At 40.6% G+C, this 24112-nt stretch overlaps 1 protein-coding gene across 2 annotated transcripts in view; it reads right to left on the bottom strand.

Annotated features, from left to right (window-relative positions):
- Positions 1-552: 552 nt before the first annotated feature.
- The window catches only part of LOC137323084 (zinc finger SWIM domain-containing protein 6), a 173763-nt gene continuing 150203 nt past the window's right edge, over positions 553-24112 (bottom strand). The window contains exons 11-15 of one of the 2 annotated variants that reach the window (XM_067986493.1): positions 19370-19527; positions 15555-15718; positions 13507-13588; positions 2967-3808; positions 553-1855 (exon numbers count right to left, since the gene is read on the bottom strand). In XM_067986493.1, coding sequence (XP_067842594.1) covers positions 1805-1855; positions 2967-3808; positions 13507-13588; positions 15555-15718; positions 19370-19527 — 1297 coding nt within the window. In that variant the 3' untranslated portion in view covers positions 553-1804. Of the gene's footprint in view, positions 3809-13506; positions 13589-15554; positions 15719-19369; positions 19528-24112 lie in introns of both variants that reach the window. The other variant, XM_067986500.1, reaches the window with a different exon arrangement.

Below are 24112 nucleotides of genomic sequence, written 5' to 3'. Positions count from 1 at the left end.
ATTCAGCTGCATTGTGAAAAATGCCCAGCATGACAATAGTGCCCAGAATGACAATTTTCTGTTTTTATTTCAGATTTCCAGCATCCACAATATTTTGCTATTGTGTGACTAATCTAACTGGACAGGGCATTTTAAGCAGAATAATTGAAATAGTGGTGGTTATGGATCTGTCACTGAATGGTGATAGGGATGGGAGCAATGAGGTTAGGGATGGGATAAATTAAGAGCTTTACACAAGCACATTAGCACATAAAAGTGAATTGGCTTAAGTACCAATTTTCTAGTAGCTTATGGTAGATAAGCTACTATATAGTGTGAATCAGTATTTTACTTGTGCCAATCAAGATAAGATATACTGGTGCTGGATAATTAATTAATTAGGTATTTGAAAACTCAATTGGCATATTCTAAATGAAGCTATTTACTTCAATCTTAGTACTACTGATAAAGCCACACTGGATGAAACTGGACATCACCTAATGTAGAAGCCATAATATGTTGATCCATTCATTTCTGTGAATGCATATAAATAAAAGGAACTATCAGCACATATTTTATTACCAAATTTATGAAGAAATCATACTTTTACTTCCGACAGAAACTAAAAATGAGTTGCAACAAGTTTTAGGTTGGTACAGAATCACTATCATGCCATGGAGCATTAAACAGCCCTAATGCTGATACCAAGGCCACAGGTATAGCCCCTAGGATTAGGAGCAAGATGGAGATCCTTCTGTCTAATGACGCAGCAGGAATGCCTCTAAATTGACTGTAGAGTTGCTGGTTTCTGTGCAATCACTTTCTTGTACTTCAGATAAGTTGAAGAGGTTGCTGTTCACCAGAGACAGTCCAACAGTGATTGTTCTTCATTTAAAAACAAAGATGCAAAAGAAACAAGTGCCTGTTGAAACCTTTACTGCTGTTATTAAAGGAATCAGAATTATAGACGTAAAAGGTAATTAGTGACAAACTATTTGCCACTTTGCAATTCACATGTCATTGATCTCTTTGTCTTCAGACAGTTTTCAAATAAAAGATAAAATTTAGAAGCAGCAATTGTAATGATGAGGCAAAAAAATCAATTAGGTAGATTATATCTCAGCTTGACACAACCTTGTGACATTTCCCTGTAGTTTGCATTTACAAACCTAATTAGCTACATTCTAGGAAAAGCAATCCAGCACAAAATGCAAGTGAGGCCCATTCAATTCCAAAAGTGAAACTAGATAAGGCTGCACTTATATAGCAAAAAATATAAAATGCAATTTCACATTTTCACACAACTGTTCACAAACTCATTTTTGGATACTTAAAGCTCACAGGCAAATAATATATATACATACACACACATATATATTGTACACAGAGACATCTTTAACTTTCAAAAAACTAATTTTAATCAAAACAAAAAAATTGTTGAATCATTAACAAGTTTATAAAACAGTGATTTAGTTACATAAATAAATTGATATCAGTGTATCAAATCTTAATTACTTTTAAACTTCAAGAGCATGTTTACACGGGCGATGAAGTACAATCTTTTACCTAATATAATAAATAAAATGGTGAGCAAGAAATTATAATTTTCTTTTCCTAAACAGCAAAAAAGGCTACAGAACATACCTCTAGCATTTTCCCTAGTGGAAGGAACAAGTGACACTAGTAACATTTTGCACCCAACGTAAAAACTCTTTTATAAAGCACAAGATACAGAACAGTTCTGCTAAATTAAAGACTCAAAATAGAAACCAAAGTCATTTTTAATGAACAGTTTGGTAGTTAGATGTCCAGTTTGGTTATTTTTTTAAAGCGTTAAGACAAGGCAAGATAGAAGGCTGTTCTCTCTTGAGGAATTCTATAGGAGGAAAAAAAAGTAGAACAGTCTTACTACACAGCAACTTCCTGTCCTGCACAAAGTCAGTTCCCAATGCAGATTAATATATGTTATTGAGCACATAAGTAGCATTTCACTATACCACTGCAAAGGCCTACTGTAACATCTTTTCTTTTTTGTAAAACACATAGTTCAACCTTTTCAAGGATATCTTAAATTGTTTTAGTTCAGTTCTAGACTAGGAGGCACAAAGCCTGATTCTGGCAAATACTTTTAATGCTAAGGCTTACTGCTCTGGCTGTAATTTGTTTTTTTTTGTCCCTCTTAACTATGATGTCTGTTACAAGCAGATTTTTTTTCTCTTTTTTAAATTTATGTATTCTCAGACTAGTTATCAGTCCAATCATGCAACAGAGGTGGTGGCTCTGCATAGATGCCCAGCACACAATTCTCCACCTGAGCCAACCTGAAGCAAGGCGCACTTTAGTCCTTCTGATATGTTTTTATACCAAGCTACTGCAGCTTCAAGTATTTTGCATTACATAGAATATTTTATAAATTAAAATGTTACGTATATTTTTTCAATATTCAGACATATACTATAATATATACAGTACAATAAATGCTCTCATTCTTTCTTCGATAAATCCCTGAGAATGTATGTTGACAGTCGCTAATTACACATGCACGAGCAACGTGTGCCATGCTTCTGGATGAACAGCACTGCAAAGCCACGTGGTCAGCCTTGTATTTTTAATACACTGAAATGTAAGGATGAGTGACGAAGGAGTAAAGCTGAATCCATACGAGGTACTTATCACTTAGGATGGAGGTGTCTGTTTGGTTTAAAGCCATACTCTTAGGCTGTGAATGTACATACGAAGGACAGGAGCGACGTGGGCTTTTGCCACTTGACAACATGTACTCAGTGTAAACTGATTTTCTTTTTCTCTTTTCTCTCATACAAAAGACACACACAAATCTCACAATCAACAGGGTTAAAGTTTGTGAACTGTTCGTTACTATACACATATAATACCGGTGTGGCTCTGGTTTTAAGTTAAAAAGGGTACAAAGGCAGGCTCAATAAAAAGATACGACAGCGTGTTGATCAACCAAATCGCTCACGCACCAACATCATGAGTTTCTTTTTGCCTTTGTAAATCTGCTTCAGGTTGTCAATGAACTGTGTAAACTGGATGTGTCCATCGTGAGCCATCAAGAAGGTCTCTCGGGCCTTGCTTAGGAACTCTATAAACTCGCTATAGTGCCGTGGACTAATGTGCGTAAGCCGTGAATGCGTTGTATTTATATAGGCCCCAATAGTGGCATCCAGGAGCTGTCTGAGTGGGGCTTTGTCCAGTGACATTAATTTCCCAGAGTTCCTCCGTCCATGGAGTCCCACCATTCCTGGTGTGGTCAAAGTGCACCGGCGCAGAATGTCTGAAAGTACTGTAGCACACTGAACACTTTTAACCACCAGAGGTATTATAGCTGCTAGCTCATTCTTCCCAAGGGAGTGGCTAAGTGCACATGCCCATAGGACGTCATTAATGGCAGGGTGTGTATCCTGATTGTAACCCAGGTTGAGATGCGTCATTGCCAAGGTGGCTAGCTTATAAGCCCGCATAGGGTAACCACGGTGCTCCATGTACCGTGCAATTGTGAAGAGCTGTGTATAACTCATACCAGTCGTGGCAGCATCTAGAACTATTTGGTAAGCAGTCTCAAAAGCTATATGGTCCTTTTCACACAGGGTTAGGGCTGAGAGGGCACAGTTCTGAGGATCCTTCATAGCACATTGTAGTGCAAGTGTCCTTGCACTGCTGGCCAGTTTCTCCCGTTGGTTGTAGTCCAGGTTCAATCTAACAACTGTGCTATGGGACATTACTGTAGTGGCAACAATACTGGTAGCTTCAGTTGGGGTGAATAGTGTAAACCAGCTCTGCATAATGCTGTCCAATGCATAAACTCCTAAAAAGGAAAAGAACAAAAGTTTAGATATTTCTTTCTACGAATAATAACTATAAAAATGTGTCCCAGTATGCAGATCAAGCTTCTGGGTGCTGAACAGTCTGTACAGTTTACAAAGAATGCAAAAACACCGATGTCTGCAAGAATTTTCTGCATATTTCAAATGATTGTAAACAATTTTTTTTTGGGCGGGGGGGGGGTGCAGAAGAGAAACGGAAATTACACATGTGGATATAAGAATACAAGACAACATGGAATGGGAAAAGGCCCATTCCCTCCAATACACCATGCACATTGTTATGGCCTCAACTAATCATTCCAATATTCTTGAGAAAGGTGATTTATACCACAATAAAACTTCCACAAAACCAAAATCAGCTTCCTCATCATTTTCTTACCATGAACTGAATAAAATAGCACAAGTCTTCCATAAGTACTTAATCAGTTAGGCCTAAATATCTGTACCTATAACTTTAAATCTCACTCCTGACAGATAATCATCCTTTTCTTTTTTAAACCAGCTCAGCAAATTAGCATCCAGCCACGTGGAGACCCATTCCACATGCCAAACACCGTGAGGAAAAATATTCTTACCCAATCCCTATGCTCACGAGGGTTGACTATCTTGAATCTGCGTCCTGTAATCTTGCAACCATAATTGGAGTTAAAAGAAAGCTACTTATATCTATATCATACATATAATTCAAAAGATCTGAAATCATATCAACTCTAGATCTTTTCTCCAGTCTATCTTTATAATGTTTAAGTTTTAAGTCTTGGAATGATCATAGTTATTCTTCTTTAAATTTCTGAAAGTAAAGTGACCAAAACAAAATTATTGGTGAAGTCACATTTGGAGTTCCATGTCCAAAGAGAGCTATAATTTGGGAACCGCGGGTTGGAGACTGTCCTTTCACCACTAGGACCTAGGTTTAGATCCAGCACAAAATGATAAGATGAAAGTCTCCTCTGCTAGTTGTAAGGATCCTAAATGAAATGAGTTAGAGCAATCTCAATCCAAGTTCAGGTGGGCATTGACCTACAGCACAAAACTGTCCCTATTCAGCACTAATTGGAAATCTCATACAAAGAGTCCAAGAATGGTTGGAGTGGGAAACGGGAAAAAATGTCATACTGGTGCACCAGGGGGTGCTCTTTTGACCTTTACCCTGCATCTGTCTGTTCAAGATCTGATGTAGAACCAATGAAGTTTATAGCACAGAAGACAGTCATTCGGCCCATTGTATCTCTCCCAGCTCTTTGCTAGAGCAATCTAAAACTAATCTCACTGCCCTGTGCTCTCCCCATAGCCATGTTTTAAAAATATTATTCATTTTCAGGATGTGGGCATCGCTGGCAAGGCTGGCATTTATTGTCCACCCCTGGTTGCCCTGAGAAGGTGGTGATACAACAGAGTGTCTTGCTAGGCCACTTCAGTGGGCAGTTACGAGTCAACTGGAGTCACATATAGGCTAGACTGGGTAAGGACAGCAGGTTTCCTTCCCTAAAGGGAATTAATGAACCAGTCAGGTTTATGTGACAATCCGACAGCTTCATGGTTACTTTTTACTGATAACAGCTTTTTATTTCAAAATTCTCAAACTGACATGATAGAATGTGAGTTCAAATCCTCTGAATTATTAATGCAGGCCTCTATATTACTATTCCAGTAACATAATCCCTATGCTACCGTGCCCATGTATGTATCTTCTTCTTCAAGCAGATCCAATTTTCCTTTAATGGGTCCAAGGTTTTCTGCCTCACCCATTGTCTGCATCTGCATCTGCAGTCACACTTTCAGGAACTGAGTTAACGTTTCAGGTTGATGTTATGTTTCTCTCCACAAATGCTGCCTGACCTGCTGAGTATTTCCAGCATTTTCTGTTCTTATTTCAGATTTCCAGCATCCGCAGTATTTTGCTTTTGATTTAGGAAAAGAGGAGGATCAGGCCCAGAAAAGGCCGGAAAAGGTAAGTGTTTTTGTTTTTCTTTCCTTTGTGGGATCAGGAGTAGCTGGAGTGCTGATTTCTGCAGTAGGGAGTGTTTTTCCAAATCACCTCACCAACCACCAAAAACCCGCCTGGAGTTAAAATCAGAGCCTCAGTGTTGGAAGTAGAACTATTCCCATTTCAGCCACCAATATTCCTCACCTTAAGGAGTATAAAAATAAGAGAATTTAGATAGTCTCCCTTGATTTGTAACCAAATGCCCTGGAGATGCATCCCAGGACATGATTGAGAAGGAGATGGAACAGCAAATCTGTAGGCAAATTTCAAATAAATGTAAAATAATAGAGCAGTAACTGTAGGGGGCTTCAACTGCCCCAATTAAAACTGGGAAAAAAAAGTGTAAAGGGCAAGGAGGGTGAAGAATTCCTAAAATTTGTACAGGAGAACTTTCTTAAATCAGTATGTTTCTAGCTCAACGAGGAAGGAAGCAGTGCTGGATCTAGTTCTAGGGAATGAAGTAGGGCAAGTAGAGTGTGTTTCAGTGGGAGAATATCTGGGTAATAGTGATCATAATAAAGTAGTAGGTTTAAAGTAGTTATGGAAAGGGACAAAGAAAAATCAAAGCTGAAAATACCCAACTGGAAGAGAGCCAATTTCAGTGATTTGAGAAGGGATCTAGCACAGGTGGACTGGAAACAAAGATTAGCCAAGAAAACAGTAAATGAGCAAGGGCAGGCCTTCAAGGTAGAGATAGTTCAGGTACAAACCAAGCATATTCCCATAGGAGGAAAGATGGGGCATCCAAAGCTAAAGCTACCTGGATAACAAAGAAAATAGAGGTTAAAATAAAACAGAAAAAAGTTTATGACAAATGTCAGGTACAGAACACAGTGGCAAACCAGGCAGAATACAGAGAGTGCAGGGGAAAATTGAAAAAGGATACAAGAAGGGCAAAGAGAGAGTGTGTTAGAAAAGGGAACCCAAAAATCTTTTATAAACATTAAAAAAAGGATAGTTAAAGGAATGTTGGGGCCGATTAGTGACAAAAAAGGAAATCTTCATGTGGAGGCAGAGGGCTTGACTGAGGTACTGAATGAGTACTTTGCATCTTCCGCACCCACGAGGACGGCCTCAACCGGGATCTTGGGTTCATGTCACGCTACACGTAACCCCACCAGCGAAAAAAAGTTATCTGTTTTAAACACAACGGGTCATTCTCTGTCTTTCTCTTCCTTTCGGATGTTTCTCTCCCTCTCTCTCTGTTTTGTGTTCTGGCCGTTTGTGTATTCGGTGGTCCTGTAGGTAACATCACTCTGTCTGAACACTTTGATTGCCTTGACAACGGGCAGTTGGAAAGATTATCTGTAATCACCAGGTATTGTTCTCTGAATATAAATGCGGTAACCTTCCATGGAATCCCACACTCGCTCACCTGACGAAGGAGAAAGCCTCCGAAAGCTTGTGATTTTCAAATAAAACAGTTGGACTATAACCTGGTGTTGTAAGATTCCTTACATCTTCCAAATGAAGAGGATGAAGTTAATGTTGCAGTAGAGGAGTAGAGATATTGGATAGTATAAAAATAGATAGAAAGGAGATGATAAATAGGTTAGTATCACTCAAAGTTAACAATTCCCCTGGTCCAGATGGGGGGCATCTTAGGTTGCTGAGGGTAGCAGAAGCTCTGACCACAATCTTTCATTCCTCCATGGATATGGGGGTGGTGCCAGAGGACTGGAGGATTGCAAATGTTACACCCCTGTTCAAAAAAGGGGAGAGAGATAAACCTGGTAACTACAGGCCAGTCAGTCTAACGTCAGTGGTGGGAAAACCATTAGGAACATAGGAACATAAGTAGGCCATTTAGCCCCTTGAGCCTGTTCCGCCATTCAATCAGACAATGGCTGATCTGTGACTGAACTCCATATACCCACTGTAGCCCCATATCCCTTAATACCTTTGGTTAACAAAAATCTATCAATCTCAGATTTAAAATTAACAACTGAGCTAGCATCAACTGTCGTTTGCGGATGAGAGTTCCAAACTTCTACCACCGTTTGTGTGTAGAAGTGTTTCCTAACTTCACTCCTGAAAGTCCTGGCTCGAATTTTTAGGCTATGTCCCCCTAGTCCTAGACTCCTCAGCCAGCGGAAATAGTTTCTCTCTATCTACCCTCAGTTCCCCTTAATATCTTGAAAACATTGATCAAATCACCCCTAAATCTTCTAAATTCCAGGGAATACAACCCTTGTTTGTGTAATCTCTCCTCATAATTTAACCCTTGGAGTCCAGGTATCATTCTTCTAAATCTACGCTGCACTCCCTCCAAGGTTAATATATCCTTCCTATGGTGCGGTGCCCGAAACTGAACACAGTACTCCAGGTGTGGTCTAACCAGGGCTTTGTATTGCTGCAGCATAACTTCTACCCCCTTGTATTCTCGTCCTCTAGATATAAAGGCCAGCATTTCATTAGCCTTTTTTATTATTTTCTGTACCTATCCACGACAAGGATGTGAAGGCCTTGGAGAGGGTGCAGAAAAGATTTACTAGAATGGTTCCAGGGATAAAGGACTTCAGTTATGTGGATAGACTGGAGAAGCTGGGGTTATTCTCCTTAGAGCAGAGAAGGTTGAGGGGAAGATTTGATAGATGTGTACAAAATCGTGAGGGGTCTAGACAGAGTAGATAGAGAGAAACTGTTCCCATTGGCGGAAGAGTCAAGAACCAGAGGACACAGATTTAAGGTGATTGGCAAAAGAACCAAAGGCGACAAGAGGAAAAACTTTCTTATGCAGCGAGTGGTTATGATCTGGAATGCACTGCCTGAAAGGGTGGTGGAGGCAGATTCAATCATGGTTTTCATAAGGGAGTTGGATAAGTACTTGAAAGAAAAAGAGTTTCAGGGCGACATGGAAAGGGCGGGGGATTGGGACAAGCTAGTTTGCTCTTGCAGAGAGCCGGCATGGACTTGACAGGTCGAATGGCCTCCTTCTGTGCTGTAACCATTCTATGATCCTATGACATTGTAATGATCTATGTATATGGACCCCAAGTCTCTTTGGACCTCCACTGTTTTCAGCTTTTCACCATTTAGAAAGTACTCTGGGACAAGGACAAAATTAATTCTCACTTGGAGAAGTATGTGTTAATAAGGGACAGCCAGCATGTAATTGTTAAAGGCAAATCGTGTCTTTACCTGATTGAGTTCTTTGATGAAGTAACAGAGAGGGTTGATGAAGGTAGTGCAGTAGATGTTGTATATATGGACTTTCAAAAGGCATTTGATAAAGTACCATATAACAGACTTATTCAGAAAATAGAAGTACATGGTATTAAAGGGGCGGTGGTAACTTGGGTACGTAATTGGTTAAGGGATAGGAGACACAGAGTGGTGGTGAATGGATGTTTTTCTGACTGGAGCGAATTATGCAGTGGGGTCCCCCAGGGGTTGGTATTAGGACCATTGCTTTTCTTGTTATACATAAATTACGAGGACTTGGGTACAGCGAGTACAATTTCGAAGTTTGTGGATAATGCCGCCTGATATAATGCTCCCCAGCCCACAATACATGAAAAGTATTTCACTGGATTGACACTTCAGTTCTTTGTCTATCAGTAACAGAGGCATCAGCGAATGAAACCAAGCTCATGGCAGATTAAAATACACACTCTCATTCCAAATACTCTAGGTTAGAAATAAGGAGGAATTGAGCTTTTATGTGAAGGATCAACTACATTCAAGAATACGAGAGTGACCATCTGAATGTAATGAATATTCTTCCTTATTCATTTGTCTGTATACAGAAATATCAACAGACTGCAATGTGACAGATAGGTTTGGAACTGGAAGGAGGGGGGAGCAGTTCTGTGGGAGCTGGACATCTGAGGAGAATGGAATGGTTGATGATACCGAAGGCTAAGGTAATATCAAGGACGACAACAGCAAACATACCAACCAAAACATTTATAAAGCATCTTTAATATAGTAAACAAGTGAAGGTACTTTGAGAGGTTGAAACAGATGCTGAGCAGTGGTGAGAAATGAATGCCTGATGGTGCATAGAGGAAGGGAATGCAAAGGAGACACGAGTTGGAAGAATGCAGGCCATGGAGGGATTTGTAAATGAAGGTGAGAATTTTGAATTCAATGCAAATGGGGCATGGACAGCCAATGAAAGAGAGCACATGGGGTAATAGGGGAGCAGGACGTTTTGAGGACAGCGGCGTTTTAGATAATTTGGAATTTGAAGGATGAAACGGGAAGACCACGAAGACAACTTTGGAAGAGTCAAGCTTGGAGGTGAAGGCGGCATGGATGAGGATTTTAACAACAGAATGTGGCTATGGGGAGGAGGAGGAGGACGTAATGATGAGAGGTAGAAACAGGCAGTTTTGGTGATGCACAGGATTAGAATTTGGAGCTCAGCTCAGGGTCAAACAAGAGATCGAGGTTGCATACTGCTGGGTTCAATCTGAATGAGCATCTGGGCAGGGGTAAAACTGGGGGGCCAGGAAACACGATTTTGGTAAGAAAATATAGCATACGACATGAATGTCACAATGAATATCATTGGTGACTTTGATCCGGGTGGATGATTTGAGAAAGGGGTCATGAATGGTAGTTTGAGACAAGAAGAATCGAGGATAGTCTTTTAAAGAATCGCTGAGGAAAGGGAGAAGGTGACAATGTCTGTCAGCATTGGGTCAGGGAACAGTAATTGAGGTTGTTAGGAGGTAGGCTAGAAGAGATTTGAGAGAGCAAGTAGTGGGTCTAGAGGAAATGAATTGAAAGAAGGTTGGGGGGGTAAAGGAAGATGGAACTACAGAGTTTTGCAGGGTAGAGACAGGGGTAGGAGGGGCACGGCTAGAAGCCTACCAAGAAAATAGCCTCAATTTTGGAGGCAATGAAGTCTATGAGATCCTTGCATTGGTGTCGGAAGTGAGGATGGAGGGGGCAAGGGAGAGATTTGAGAAGGTGGCTTCTGGTGGAGAAAAGGAATTTGGGATGGCCATTACAGAATCATCCTGAAGGAGGAGGAGGTTGGGCTGCAGAGGAGGAGATGCTATTCTACAGGAGGTCATCAAACCATATCTCACAATGGACAACCGGGCTAGTTGTCTCAACTTTGGGAGTTGGCGAGATTGTTGATGAGGGGGTGGGAGGGAGATCGCTTTATTGGTAATCAAGATCTCAGGGGCTTTGTGTGGTGCAGTGGCCAAGGGGGTTTCCATAGATGGAGTGGGAGATTTTATGCAAGAATGAGATTGAGTGAGGGCAGGAGGTGTAAGGGTCAGAAGCAAAGAGGCGAGCTAAGTCTAAATGTAGTTTGAAGTTCCCCTACTTAAGTTACCAGTGTAGAAATGAGAACAAGTATGAGCTCTGAGATTTCAGCAAGAAAGTTGCCACCTCAAATATCCTGTGCTGAGTGAGATTGCCAAATAGTGCCAAATTTGACAAGTTCATTGCAGCATATCCCTGACCAATAGGAACTGCATTGAGACTACCCAGTCATTTTGCGTAGGACCCTTACAACCAGCAAGGGAGAGTTTTCACTCCAGCATTCTGGCAGGATTTCATTAGGTTTGAAATCTAGTCCATTTAACAACCTTTTGCCAATGGTACAGGAGAAATGTACATTACTGGAAACTTCAATTCTTTCATCAGGTTTGGGTAGGTTCTTCAGAGGTCTTATTCTTTATTAAGCATACGATATTTTATGTAATTGCTCTTTTTTTAAAAAAAAAAGTATGTAACTAAATATCCTTCCCAAGACCTAGCCAAGTACTAGAGACACCATAATGGGCTTTCTACAATTAAATGGATCTGACTTTAATTATTGTTCGAGTAAGTTTTCAAGCTAGGGTGTGTTATTCTGTTTCAAGTTTTAACAAGTACTTTCTCACTGAACCAACTTGCTACTACGCAGCTCTATGGAGTTAGAAAATGTATAATCAATTTTGAAACTATATATATTATTTCCATGCATCAATTTGAGGAATGTTAGTACTAGGGAGTAGTCCTCCCCACCCCTCTCCCCACCTGCACAAGTACAACCAGATCCCAGCTCACAGCCAGACAAGAACCTCAGAAGAGCACCCTCTATTTCACTGGCTCCCAAGTGTGGTATGAAGCCTGTCCCAGATGCAGTGTGACAAAGGACCAAAGTGAATGTGCAAGCCGGAGCTGGGATCCAACAGTGGTCCTGTGACGAGGGGAGGGAGCCTGGCTCTGGTAAGTTACCGTTTCACAGCAAGCCCTTGCCACCGATCACGACTGCTTCCTAGTAGCCAGGTACATTTTTTTGCTCCTTCATACCACAGGTTTTCTTGCAGTGCTGGGTAAAACCACACCAGCCAATGGACTGCTATAATGCCAGGTGTTCGCTAACCAGCCAATCAAGTAACAGTGAGTCTTTGGTAGTGCTGGAGCCTGAAACCTGAGCGTAAGGAGAGGCCCCCTGGCAGGAGGGGCAAGATGGAGAGAAAGAAGGTAGCACAGAAAAAGAAAGCAAAAAGCAGAAAGAGGAGGAAGAAAAAGAGAAGAAGAAAAAAGGACATACAGTCTGTAAAAAGAGTATGTGTGAGTAAAAGAAGTTATTTAACTGATTCTGGCTACAGCTGGGTGATGCATACATCCCAGAGTGAGGTGATCTAGTACCAAACATTACCTCCTGCATGACAGATTGAACTGCAGATTATGTACTTGAAGTATGACAGGAATTCTACCTTAAAATTTGGATGGCACTGATCCTACTGGAATTAGGACCTACTTGTCACAAGATAAATGATAGGTACAGAAATCTGATTAATTTGCCATTGAAATGTCTGGTTAGCTGGGAAAATCCATCAATTATCTTTTATCTTTTTCTTTCCCCTTTTTTCAAAGGACACATGATAAGTCTCTATGATTTGGATTTTTAGAAATAAAAATCATCAACTTTTGTTGGCCCTTTTTAAGGCACTCCTTGTACCTTTCTTTGTAAGTATGTCCACATTCTGCAATCTCTTTGCCAATGGGTCAGGCAGTCAAATTGTTCCAAGGCCTACAACCATGATCTACAGCCATGATCTTATTGAATGGTGGAGCAGGCCTGAGGGGCTGTATGGCCTACTCCTACTCCTATTTCCTATGTTCTTAAAGCCGTCTTAATTCTGCTACTTGGAGGTGTGCAAGACTGGCCCAACTTGGTTCGCCCTCTAATTTTCCCTCCACGAGGAAGTGCCTGGCCTCTGCTGGCCATTTCCCTTGGGGCCTGGGAATTTACTATATGGGGAAATCACAAAGTAACTTTGAATAAGTTTTCTAAAATGCTTGTTGCAATCTGATACTCCCACATCCTTTCAGACATTGCTACTTACGCTATCTACTTCACATGGAATTATTAAATGTACAGAATAAGCCTTTTCCCTCCAAATATCTCAGCAACAACAGCTCCAATGTTTATGCTGTTTCTCCGGGATTTCCGTGGATCTTCCGCCGAAATTACGGCGGTCGATTGGGAGAACCCCTGCGGGAATTAATGGCATTCATAGCCATTAGAAATAGCAAACAAGAGGACTTCATTATGACAGACCTGCTGGGCATTTCCTGTTTTTTAATTTCAAGTTTCCAGCATTTTTTCTTAAGTTTTAACCCCTGTCTTCGGGATTAGCTGAATTGAAGGTTTTCTGATGCACGGATATTCTTTTTGTTCACAGCCTTTCTTTAATGCAGCTGTTCATGGTGTGCATACAACTTTTGACTCACCTACTTCTGTAGCACAAGTTACCAACCATCGCACCATCTCACGACGGCGCCAGTTTAATGTTGATAATGTCATTCGCATAACCTGCAACAGAATGGTTTTAAAATGGAAGTTTAGATTTTTTTATAAAATTGCTGGTCTAATAAAAAGCTACTGGAGAAAAAAAACTTGTGTCGATTATTTGCATTCTGATCATTCCTTTTTGAAGCTATAGATTGCTGCATTTCACGGAAGGACAGTAATGATTAGTTACTTAAAAAATTTCCAATGAAAGTTGTGCTCGTCGACGTGAGGGGTGTTGGTTCTGGGTTAATGGGATGCTTTCCCATTTTAGGCACCCATCATCAGCATCAAGTACTTCCAGGTCGCATATAGCATGGTTAAGATGCAGAATAAAGCTTTCTACTCTGCCCCAAAAATGAACCTCAGCCCTAACCTCAGAAAACACAACCTACTGCACCAATATGATACTTTCCATTTCCAACATCAGTCTTTCCGCTCGCTGTCTGGGGTGAGTCAATGGTCTATACAATTCCAAATTAAGGGCAGCTTTGTGCTGTGAGCATACACCCACTAAAAGCTAGCCAAACTTAGACTCATCTCGTCATAAGGTCCAGAGTGTAATTTGATCGCATCAACAACAACTTGCATTTACATAGTGCTTTACGTCTAAAAGACACCGCAGATAATTTTCCAAACTGGATAAATGAATGGTCACTGATTATGAAGGAGAACAGATAGAATGGACTTAAGAGGCAGAGCAGAAAAAGCAGTTGAAAAGCGTTTAGTAAGCTTCTGAAAGCAGAGAGGGAGGAGTGAGGATTTTGGGATGAAACACCAAAGGGCAGGAGCAAGATGTGAAGAGTGGCTGCCAATAAAGAAAGAACTTGCATTTGTATTTATATAGTTGGGCACGATGCTAGAAAATGCCAAGGAGTGATTGGAAACCTATGCTGCAGAAAAAAAAAATCTGAAACTGGGAAGGAAATCAGAGGATGGCTAGTTGATAAAAAGCAAGTTTTAGGTCAACCTCAGCTCAGCTACAGCACTTAGTGGCCAATGTGTTTGAATAGCATTCAAAGCTAGTTTGTAATGGAGAGTATAACAGGGTTAGCAGTTAAGAGCAAGAGACCAATATGGCAAAACAGTCCCAGCATGTTGGATTTCATACCAGTTCAATACACTTCTCCCTACAAAAAAAGAGAAAACCTCATTCCCACAAACTAGAATCAAGTAAACAAAGGCTGCAGCACACATATGGCAGGAGGTGCAGGAATGGCCTTCAGCACAGAAGTGAGTCCTGGAGGGAAAACAGGTCACCAGAAAAATAACTGATAACAAAACTACTGTTCAGAAGATTGCAATTGGTGAGGCCAGCAAAGTAAACACAACAAAAGCAGAAGAGAATGTCAGTAAGTAGCCAGTAAAGCGATAAATATTAGAGCTAACAACTCGCGCTCTTGTGTGATGAGGGTCTACAAGTAGCTCCCCTCCCTCATCAGTCCAAACTCAAATGCCAGAGGTGATGGGCCAGTGTGGATGGGTTACTTTAATAATACATTTTAGCTCCTGATGAGTAGCTCAGTAGATAGGCAAAATATGGTGTCAGAGCAATCCACCCTGCTTCAAATTTTACAAAAAGGAGTTCAGACCCATATAGATTACAATTATTTTTCAAAAGGTTTTGCATAATTTCTGAGGTAATCCACATGATTTGTGGTCATCACAATATGATCTCGAGTTGTTACAAAAAGATACTTTTCGCAGGGGATAATATTTGTATGGCGTAATATACACAGCCATCTTTTTGGTGGGGGTCGGGAGGCTGGGCGGGGGCGGGGGGGGGAGAAAGAGGGAAGCACCTTACTTTATTAGTAATTTGGGAAGATTTTCACATGATGGTCCATTGTCACTGTCTAGAACAGTCAACCGTCTCAATAGTAAGAGCCTATCTGGATCCATTGCACCACAACACCCCACCCTTTCCCACTGAAATTGCTGTGGATAAAAAGAACACCATCAATCTCACAGCATTCATTTGCAGACTTACCTGAAGACCCAGCTCCAGGGACACTTTGAGAAGAGTAATATCAGGCAAACTGTCCATAGGAGTTGCTATTTTAAATGCATCCTGGGCAAGCTTGAAGATGTGTGATGAGGAGTGAATGTTCTTCTGTATGGATTCTAACACTGTTTCCAGCCTCATAACATCCCCTGCAATTATTTGAAAAGATGCAGTTTTGCTTAATTGTTTTATTCAAAATAATATATCTAAATACAAGTTTGAATTTTTTTTTTAAAAAGTACTTTGCAGCAAACTGGTTTTTACTAAGACATTTCTTTCAGTTTAATGAAACAAGACTAGGCTAAGGCGGTGCACATTTTGCAATGTGCACCAACCTAACAAATACAAAGTGCTTTCAATAATGTACAAGCAAGAATATTTTTTTTTTTAAAAAGCAGGCTTGGCTTGCTGGCAAACGGTATAAGGTTTGCATATGATTATTCTCCCCTCAAGAGGCTGCATTTTAGTCCAGTGCTAAACATCCAGCAGATGCCCAATATCAGCAGGGTAGCCAGCTCAAAAAAAAGTCCAGGTTCATTCCACACAGGAGTTACTGGGGCTGAGAATGTGATAGTGGGTGTTATGTATTATCAGGTGCAGAGGCCTGAAGTTGATGACATGCCATTTGGGCACAGTACTGCCAGCCAGTGCAAAGGGGACTGGGAATTTGCACACAAATCATGCACTAGGCCCATTAAAGGGATCAAAAATATTTAAACAAACTGCAGTTGGAGCACCTTAGCAGCATTCCATTCAGAGTACTCTTTCCCAATGGGTGCTGAAGGGGATGCCCAATGGGTTTCTCAGGGTGACCCTTACTTTTGCCTATGGACACCCAGCTGCCTCCTTTTCTGCACTTTGACCTCAGTAGGCTGAGTGCCCTACCACCACTCTCCAAAAAAGGCTGCAGATCAAGCAGCCCTTCACTGGTTCTACCAATGAGTCACATGCTATGCGCCAAAAAATATTACAATGACATGACATAGCTTCATGGGGCAAGGTCAGTGCATTCACATGCAGCCTGAACAGCACCATCCCTGGCAGTACTGCACGGGGACTGCATTATTGGGCCCACCAAATTAACCAGTCACTGCATTTAAGGGTCTGTTTATAATGGTTTACAAGTGAGGCAAAAGGCAACCAAGCTGCAGAGTACAAGTGATCCTGCATCTGATAACAGTGCTGAACTTTCCGAGGCACTTGCTGCACAAAAAGCAATCCCAGACTTGCTAAGGAAAAAGAAAAAAAAATTGCAAGTACAGGAAATCAAACGAAAACAAAACATTCTGGAAATTCACAACAGGTCCGAGAACAAAGACAGATTCATTTGTGGGCCAGGCCTTTCTTCAGAACTGAAAAATTAAAGATAAGCAAGAATCAGAAAAAGGTGGGGTGGGGGGAGATGAGGAGGGGAAAAACAACAGGTAGTTCAATCACAGGAAGTTAATGGGTTGAATGATTTTCAACCTCCTTAAATGAAAAGCAGGAAATAGTTAATTGATATAAATGATCAGTTCAGTCAGGAAGACATTAAAGAAACAAAAGAACTCACAAAGAGCAAAGACAGTGAGGGGCCCACTCAAAGAAAAAGGCAAGAAAATGAGGGAAGTTAGAGAAAGAAAAAAAAACAACAGGAAGTCTACAGATGCAGGTCTGAAATGAAAACAGAAATGCCAGGAACACACAATGGATGCATCCATCGCCAAGGAGAAAAAAACACAGGCAATTGTACAGAATATCAACCCACATCCCATAGGACTCCAACTGGCTCAAACATCGGGATGCCAACCATCCAGGATTGTCCTGGAGTCTCCAGGAATTAAGGACACTGCTGCGAGCAACCCGGGAGAAAAAAAACCCACAGAGGCATTAAAAAAGTATATTTTTTCCATTTTCTTTGAACACTTGTTTATTGGTTATAACCGTGTGAAAAAGGCTGTTTGACCAACAAGTCAAGAATCATCCAATCAGGTTGCGAAGAGTATGTTTGCTTTCCAATTGGCATGGGAAGACGGTGTGCCAGAGAATGGACATGTCGGGTGACCAATGGCGGGAGCGTGAAGGCGGGGCACTTTGAGGCGGGAGGTCATGTGATTAAACCTCCTGGAATACATCCAGTGTGGACAACCCTATGTAATCCTCATTACCTCTTGCAGTAATGGAGGAACATAGTTAATGTCTGAAGATACTAAAGTCAATGTTAAGACCATAGGGCTGACGAGTGCCTAGAAGAAGTGAGATACTGTTTCTGAGGGAGTTAAAGGGCACAATTACAGAGGAAATGGGGTACTGGGGGAGGCAGGTTGACATTCTGGTGGCAAATTCTTCATCAGAACACAATTCTGCTGCTGGTGGTAGTGGATCACGTGCCCTTGATGTCGGCCTGTTTTTCTCCTTGGAGATGGATGCTCCCGTTGTGTATTTCCCGCATTTCTGCCTTCATGTCAGATCTGTGTCTGCAGACTTCCTGTTTTTGTTTCTCTCTAACTGCCCCCATTTTCTTGCGTTTTTCTTTGGGTGGGCCTCTCAGTGCTTTTTGTAATTCCTTTTGTTTCTTAAATGTCATTACTGACTGAGCTGATCCTTTATATCATTTAACAATCTCTTGCGTTTCTTTTAAGGAGTTTGCAAGTTATTCATCTCATTAACTTAATGTGATTGCTTTTCCCTTCCACTTTTTTCAAATATTTGCTTATCTTTCATTTTTCAGTTCTGAAGAAGGGTTCTACCCAAAACATTAACCTGCCTTTTCTCTTGACATATACTCTCTACCCATTGTGTCTTTTCAAAATTTTCTGTTTTTGTTCCAGGCTTCCTAATGTTGCCCTGGGGTAGCAGCATCAACTTCCCCACTACCTATTTAAGCCACAATTGATTACAACAAATGACATTTCCGTTTACTACACTAGAATTTGGAAAACACATCTAGATTCAGACCTTTGAAGAATGCAGCATTAACACAATTTATTACCTGGATTTGAAAAGAAAACCCTCATCTTTAAGATATGTTCTCTCCTCTTTTAATGGAGTTCCCTGCCCTGGCTTGGCTGATAGGGGAGATAGATAGCCTAAACCCAGCAATGTCACTCAAACAAGCTGCTAGGAGATGTGTGAGCCCTACCCTGGATGACTTCCTCAAACTTTCCCTCCTTTATGGGCCAAGTATCTGACCTAAACTCAGCAGCTCATATCAAAGGGCTCAGCATGTGAACGATCATGAATGTAAACCTCCGTCCAATCACTTGATGCACCAGAACGCCAACAGGTTGCACTGTCCATTTAAAGGAAAATTTCAGGAATGTACTTTGTCATGAGTTACATTCCCCTCTAATTCCAGAACTTTGCCAAAAAATTTTGAAAAGAAGCAGTAAAAGGTAATTAAAGGGTTAAACTGCAAACTAAGAGTTAAACTGCAAACCAAAATGCATTTCAGAGAAGGCACAGATTTTGAAAAGAACATTTTTCCTGTTTGAATTCGGACACAGATTTAAGGTGATTGGCAAAAGAACCAAAGACGACTTGAGGAAAAACTTTTTTACGCAGCGAGTAGTTATGATCTGGAATGCACTGCCTGAAAGGGTGGTGTATACAGATTCAATCGTGGCTTTCAAAAAGGAATTGGATAAAAATTTGAAGGGAAAAAATTGGGAGGGCTACGGGGAAGAGCAGGGGAATGGGACTAACTGGATTGCTCTTACAAAGAGTTGGCACAGGCTTGATGGGCCGAAAGGCCACCTTCTGTGCTGTGACGATTCTATGATTCTATGAATTCAACAGTAATTTAAAAGCAATTTAGTTACCTTTAGCAGCTGTTAACATTGTAGAAGCTAGCTCGCACTGCTGAGACTCAATGTGACTTAAAGTGAACCAGCGTGGATAGCGGTTTGGAACAACAGATGCAATGTGGTGTGGACGTGATACATCTCCTGTTGGTGCTGTAGATTCCAATACAGGCAGCCTGTAAAGTGGCAGTAAAAGAACCCTTTGAATTTTTTTTCTTTAGGTATGATTTGCTTTTCTCAGTTTTATCTGCACGAACTGAAAGTTGCAACAGTTACTGTGTCAAAGACAAAGACATTATCAGTTTTAAATAAAACGAAACATTTTTTTAAAAACTGAAAACTATTAAGATCCAGAATTCCCTCCCTAAACCTCTCCACCTCTCTCTTTTCCTTTAAGATGTTCCTTGAAACCACCTCTTTTACCAAGCTAAGGACAACTAACATCTCCTTTGCCTCGCTGTCAACTTTTGTCTGATTACGCTCCTGTGAAGCACCTTGGGACATTTTACTACGTTAAAGGCACTAGATAAATGCATGTTGTTGTTGATATTAAACTAAACTGATCCCAAACAGATTGGCCTGCCATTTATCTACCGGTTTGTGTGATGCTGCTATTGCAGAATAGTTGCCGTATTTGCCTACATAACAGTCACTGCAGCTCAGAAGTAATTTACTATGTAAAATGCTTTGAGACATTAATGTGACAGGCATACAAAAATGCAAGAATTAATTATAATAAATAAACTTTAGTAGCAATATGACTATATTAACAAATCAAGACTGTCTCTTGTTGCTATTCTTTTTACATTGACAATTTAAATGAATCAAAAGGATGGCATGGGGGTCAAAGGGAAGAGGACATAGAATCAAGAATAGTTTTTCAGCTAATCCCCTGAAAACCTCTTGAATGAGTTTGGAAGTAGATATCAAGAGACTGGTGTCATGCAGCAGAATATCTCCATACAGATGCAATGTTATACAACCAGCTATGATGCAGATAACTCTACTGGCTCTCATAGCTAACAATGCAGCCTTACCTCATGTTTTCGTATTCTCAAAAGGTGACTATCCCACTAGTCTAAAATCTAGTCCTAAGGGTGAAAACATAGCACTGCACAAAGTTTCTTTTAAAGCATCTTCCCATTCTGATGAAAGGTCTTCGACCTGAAACGTTAACTCTGTTTCTTTCTGCACAGATGCTGCCTGACTTGCTGAGGTTCTCCACCATTTTCTGTTTTTATTTCTTTTAAAGCAAGCCTCTTTAGAAACATCATCGATTTTGAATAATCATTTTTGGTAGCATATTTTCTTATCCAACATTTCTGCACTTAGACTGGATTTTCACAAACTCAGCAGATATCAGACCACACAGACAATGGCCTTTGTCCTTCTTAAGATTCTAGGAGGCAAATTTATATTAAAAATACTCAAGTCCATAAATGTGGGTCAACTCTGGTCAAAACTCAAATTCTGACTGAAGACCATTTGGTCAAGGCTGGTTTTTAAACTGTAATCATCCCTTTGTCTGAAAGCATTCTTCACATCATCTACTGTAGATGCATCAATGTCTGTAAATTTTCACGATTTGGATGTAATAAAATTACTTATAGCAACCTTGAAATCATTTATTTCTACATGGTCTGAAGTTGGTACATCAATAAATGATTAACGCTTTTTTGGCCTGACTAGTTTACTCCTTGTCCATTGAATTGACCTTGAATCTGGGCACACATGCTTCACTTTCAATGAGGACCAGAACTTTCAGCTTACCTTTTCCTAGTATTAGCAACACCTGTGTGACATTACACTACTGCTACTTTTCCAACTCTCAAAGTCTAATTTCCAGATACCATTCATGTGTAACAGTCATTTTCTCTCTTTTACTCGCAGCATATGGAGCCTTTCCACTCCCACAGAAGCAGATGAAATGGCAGGGGGGTGGGGGGGGGGGGAGGGAGAAGTGATGCCTTTAAATTCATGGAAATCCTCAAGCTGGATATAGACTGTCATTTCAAAAATTGCATAGTTCCCAGAGGAAATGAATTAACATGCAACATGCAAGACTGAGGAAAATGATATAGTCAAAGATGCATTTAGAACCACTGGAGCGCTGATCTCACACTTAAGAGTTAGAGGTCAGAAAAAATATTCTATTCCAGAGTTAGTCTTGCATGGTGTGGAATAAAATTAATATTCAGTTCCTCTGGGGTAGAGGGATCTTCAGGCATCCATAAAGCCTAGTAATTAGTATGATAAGTTGCAAACCATATTAGAGGGTTTGCATTTCCCAGAAAGTGATTTATCCTTGGGGTCAAGGACACAATTAGAAGCCCTTACTACAGGAATTGGCATTGTAGACAACTAGGGATAACAATCTACTGGTCTGCATTGAACACACATTTTGAACAATAAAACTGGTTCACTTCTGTTTGTATGCACATCAGAACATATATGACCACCGAGACCAGTAATGGGATGTGGACAGTTAAGGTTATGTTTTTGCTGAGCATGGCTTCACCTCCTGTTCACGGAACGTGAGAATACTACTTGTCCCACCTATTCCTTACAGAATGTTAAACACACTGCACTGGATGGTGTGTCTGCTCCTATGGGGAATGCCAACACTCCTATTTGAGGAAATTAGTACTTTTTTTCTGTCCCCTCACACTCCTATTTGAGGAAATTAGTACTTTTTTTCTGTCCCCTCTTCATTGAGCCATTAATCCATTACACCATCATAATTCTGTGACTTTCAAGATACAGGTCCAGAAAATCTAGAAGATGTAATCCTGGGATCAAGACCATCATTGACCCCGCTTGGGGGAGGTAAAGGGACCTCCAGGATGGGGTTTTGGACGTGCTTAAACCTATGAAGTACAATCTGGCTACCCCTCAGCCCTTACAAAAAGGGCACCACTTAAAAAAAAAATCAAACCATTCATCAGCAGCAGTCCAGGTCTGAACCCCCATTTGTGCCCCATTTCTACCAGTTTTGGCCAGGTATCCCCTCCAACCTTTATGTGCCTGTACCAATGCTATGCCAGCTCCCAATTGAGGGCCAGGATGCAGGAGCTACTGTTAACCAAGGAAGCCTCCATCCCCTTACGTCGAAGGGCGGAGGCTCTGCCCCCACAAGGCCATACTAGAAATGTGCCTTAAAAAGTTAGGACCTGGCGTATCCAGGTCCTGGCCAGCTTTGTGGCCAGTCTGGCAGAGTCTCGCTGAACCCACAGCAGGAGACCATCAGAACAGTTGGGCATTTTCAAGGTCAAAAAGTCCAATACTTTGCTTAAGTGCCAGCAACAAACTCCACCCAAGTGGTCAAGGGGCTACTGATGCCCTTGGAACCCTACCCTAGCTATGACCATTATCAGAAGGGTGGGAAGGTAGTCAGATGGAAAACTGAAGGAGAGAGTAAGTGATTGCTATGTCCAATACCAATTAAGAAATCTGGCAACCAAAATTTCTGGTCGGCACCACAGCCTCATCAGCTGCTGCTCCTTCTCCTGATTTGAGGGATTTTTTTTAAAAAACCAAACCTGCCATGTGGATTTCCCTTACTGCCATTAATCCTCACATTCTACTATATTCTCAACGACAGTTTAGATACAGTGCTCCCTCGCTGTGACCATGTACGCAGGTTTCATTAGAACTCAAATGTTTGGAGAACTTTCTGCGCATTAGTTTCATTTTGCTTGTAAAAGATGATGTGGGGTCTATATCTTTTGAAATCAATGTTAATTAGCATATTTATTATGCAACACTCCACTATTTGTGATTTCTGCAAATAGAATTGAGCGATTAAGCAATGCTGGCACTTGATTTTTCTATTTCATCAATTATATTTCAAGCAAAAAAAGTCTTAGAAAAGAACATAATAAAAGATACAGACCCTAGACAAAAAAGAGATTAAATATAAAGCGTACAATATACAATGAAGTGATAGAATATGCCTTTTTTAAAAATAAAAACCTATTGCACAATAAACCACCACCCACAAAATATATTTAAGAGCAATTATGGTTCCAAATTTTCTTACCTCAATCTACCAGTGTGATAACTAACTGATGCCAAGGCCAGGACAAGACACCCCATCATTAAAAAAATAACAGCTCCAGGAAGAAGTGCAGCCAACAGTTTCCAAGCATTTCATTTTAATTCTGAAAAATGTCAGATGCAGAATCTGGACAGTTTGACAGCAGGAAGATATTTTACACTTGATGCTTCTCTGACACCTTGCTTCTGTAGGCTGGAAATTGTTCATATATTTCTCTAAAAAATCTAAGCTTTTCATTTTAAATTTCATCCCTTTGCAAAAAGTACATGTGAAGGACTAACACCATCAACAAATTTAACATTTCATTTTACTCAACTAACTTTCAAAATATGTATGATTTGTCAGTGCCAATGGTCTGTTCTAATGCCTTGTGAGGTCATTCACTAAGGACTATTGCCGCTCAATTAGCAGTTAAGCTGTTTTCACACGCGACAGCAATACTGAGCAGAAAAATGCCCGGAACTTTAAAATACACATCTGGATCCTTTCAGATAGAGATTTTTTAAAAAGTACTAAAAACTGCTATTTCCACTACCACAATCCAATAATATTTTGGCTTCTGATTTAAATAATAAAATGCATACAGTGTAATTCCAGTTTAAATCTAACCAGATGTTGCAAGAACACCATCACTATGGATTCGGCAATAGTTTTTTTTAAATTCGTTTATGGGATGTGGGCACTGGCAAGGCCAGCATTTATTG

Source organism: Heptranchias perlo, chromosome 1 (genome assembly GCF_035084215.1).
Source record: "Heptranchias perlo isolate sHepPer1 chromosome 1, sHepPer1.hap1, whole genome shotgun sequence".
In the NCBI taxonomy this organism is placed as follows: Eukaryota; Metazoa; Chordata; class Chondrichthyes; order Hexanchiformes; family Hexanchidae; genus Heptranchias; species Heptranchias perlo.
Note: the sequence above shows the minus strand (reverse complement) of the source record. Positions and strands in the feature narration are given on the sequence as shown.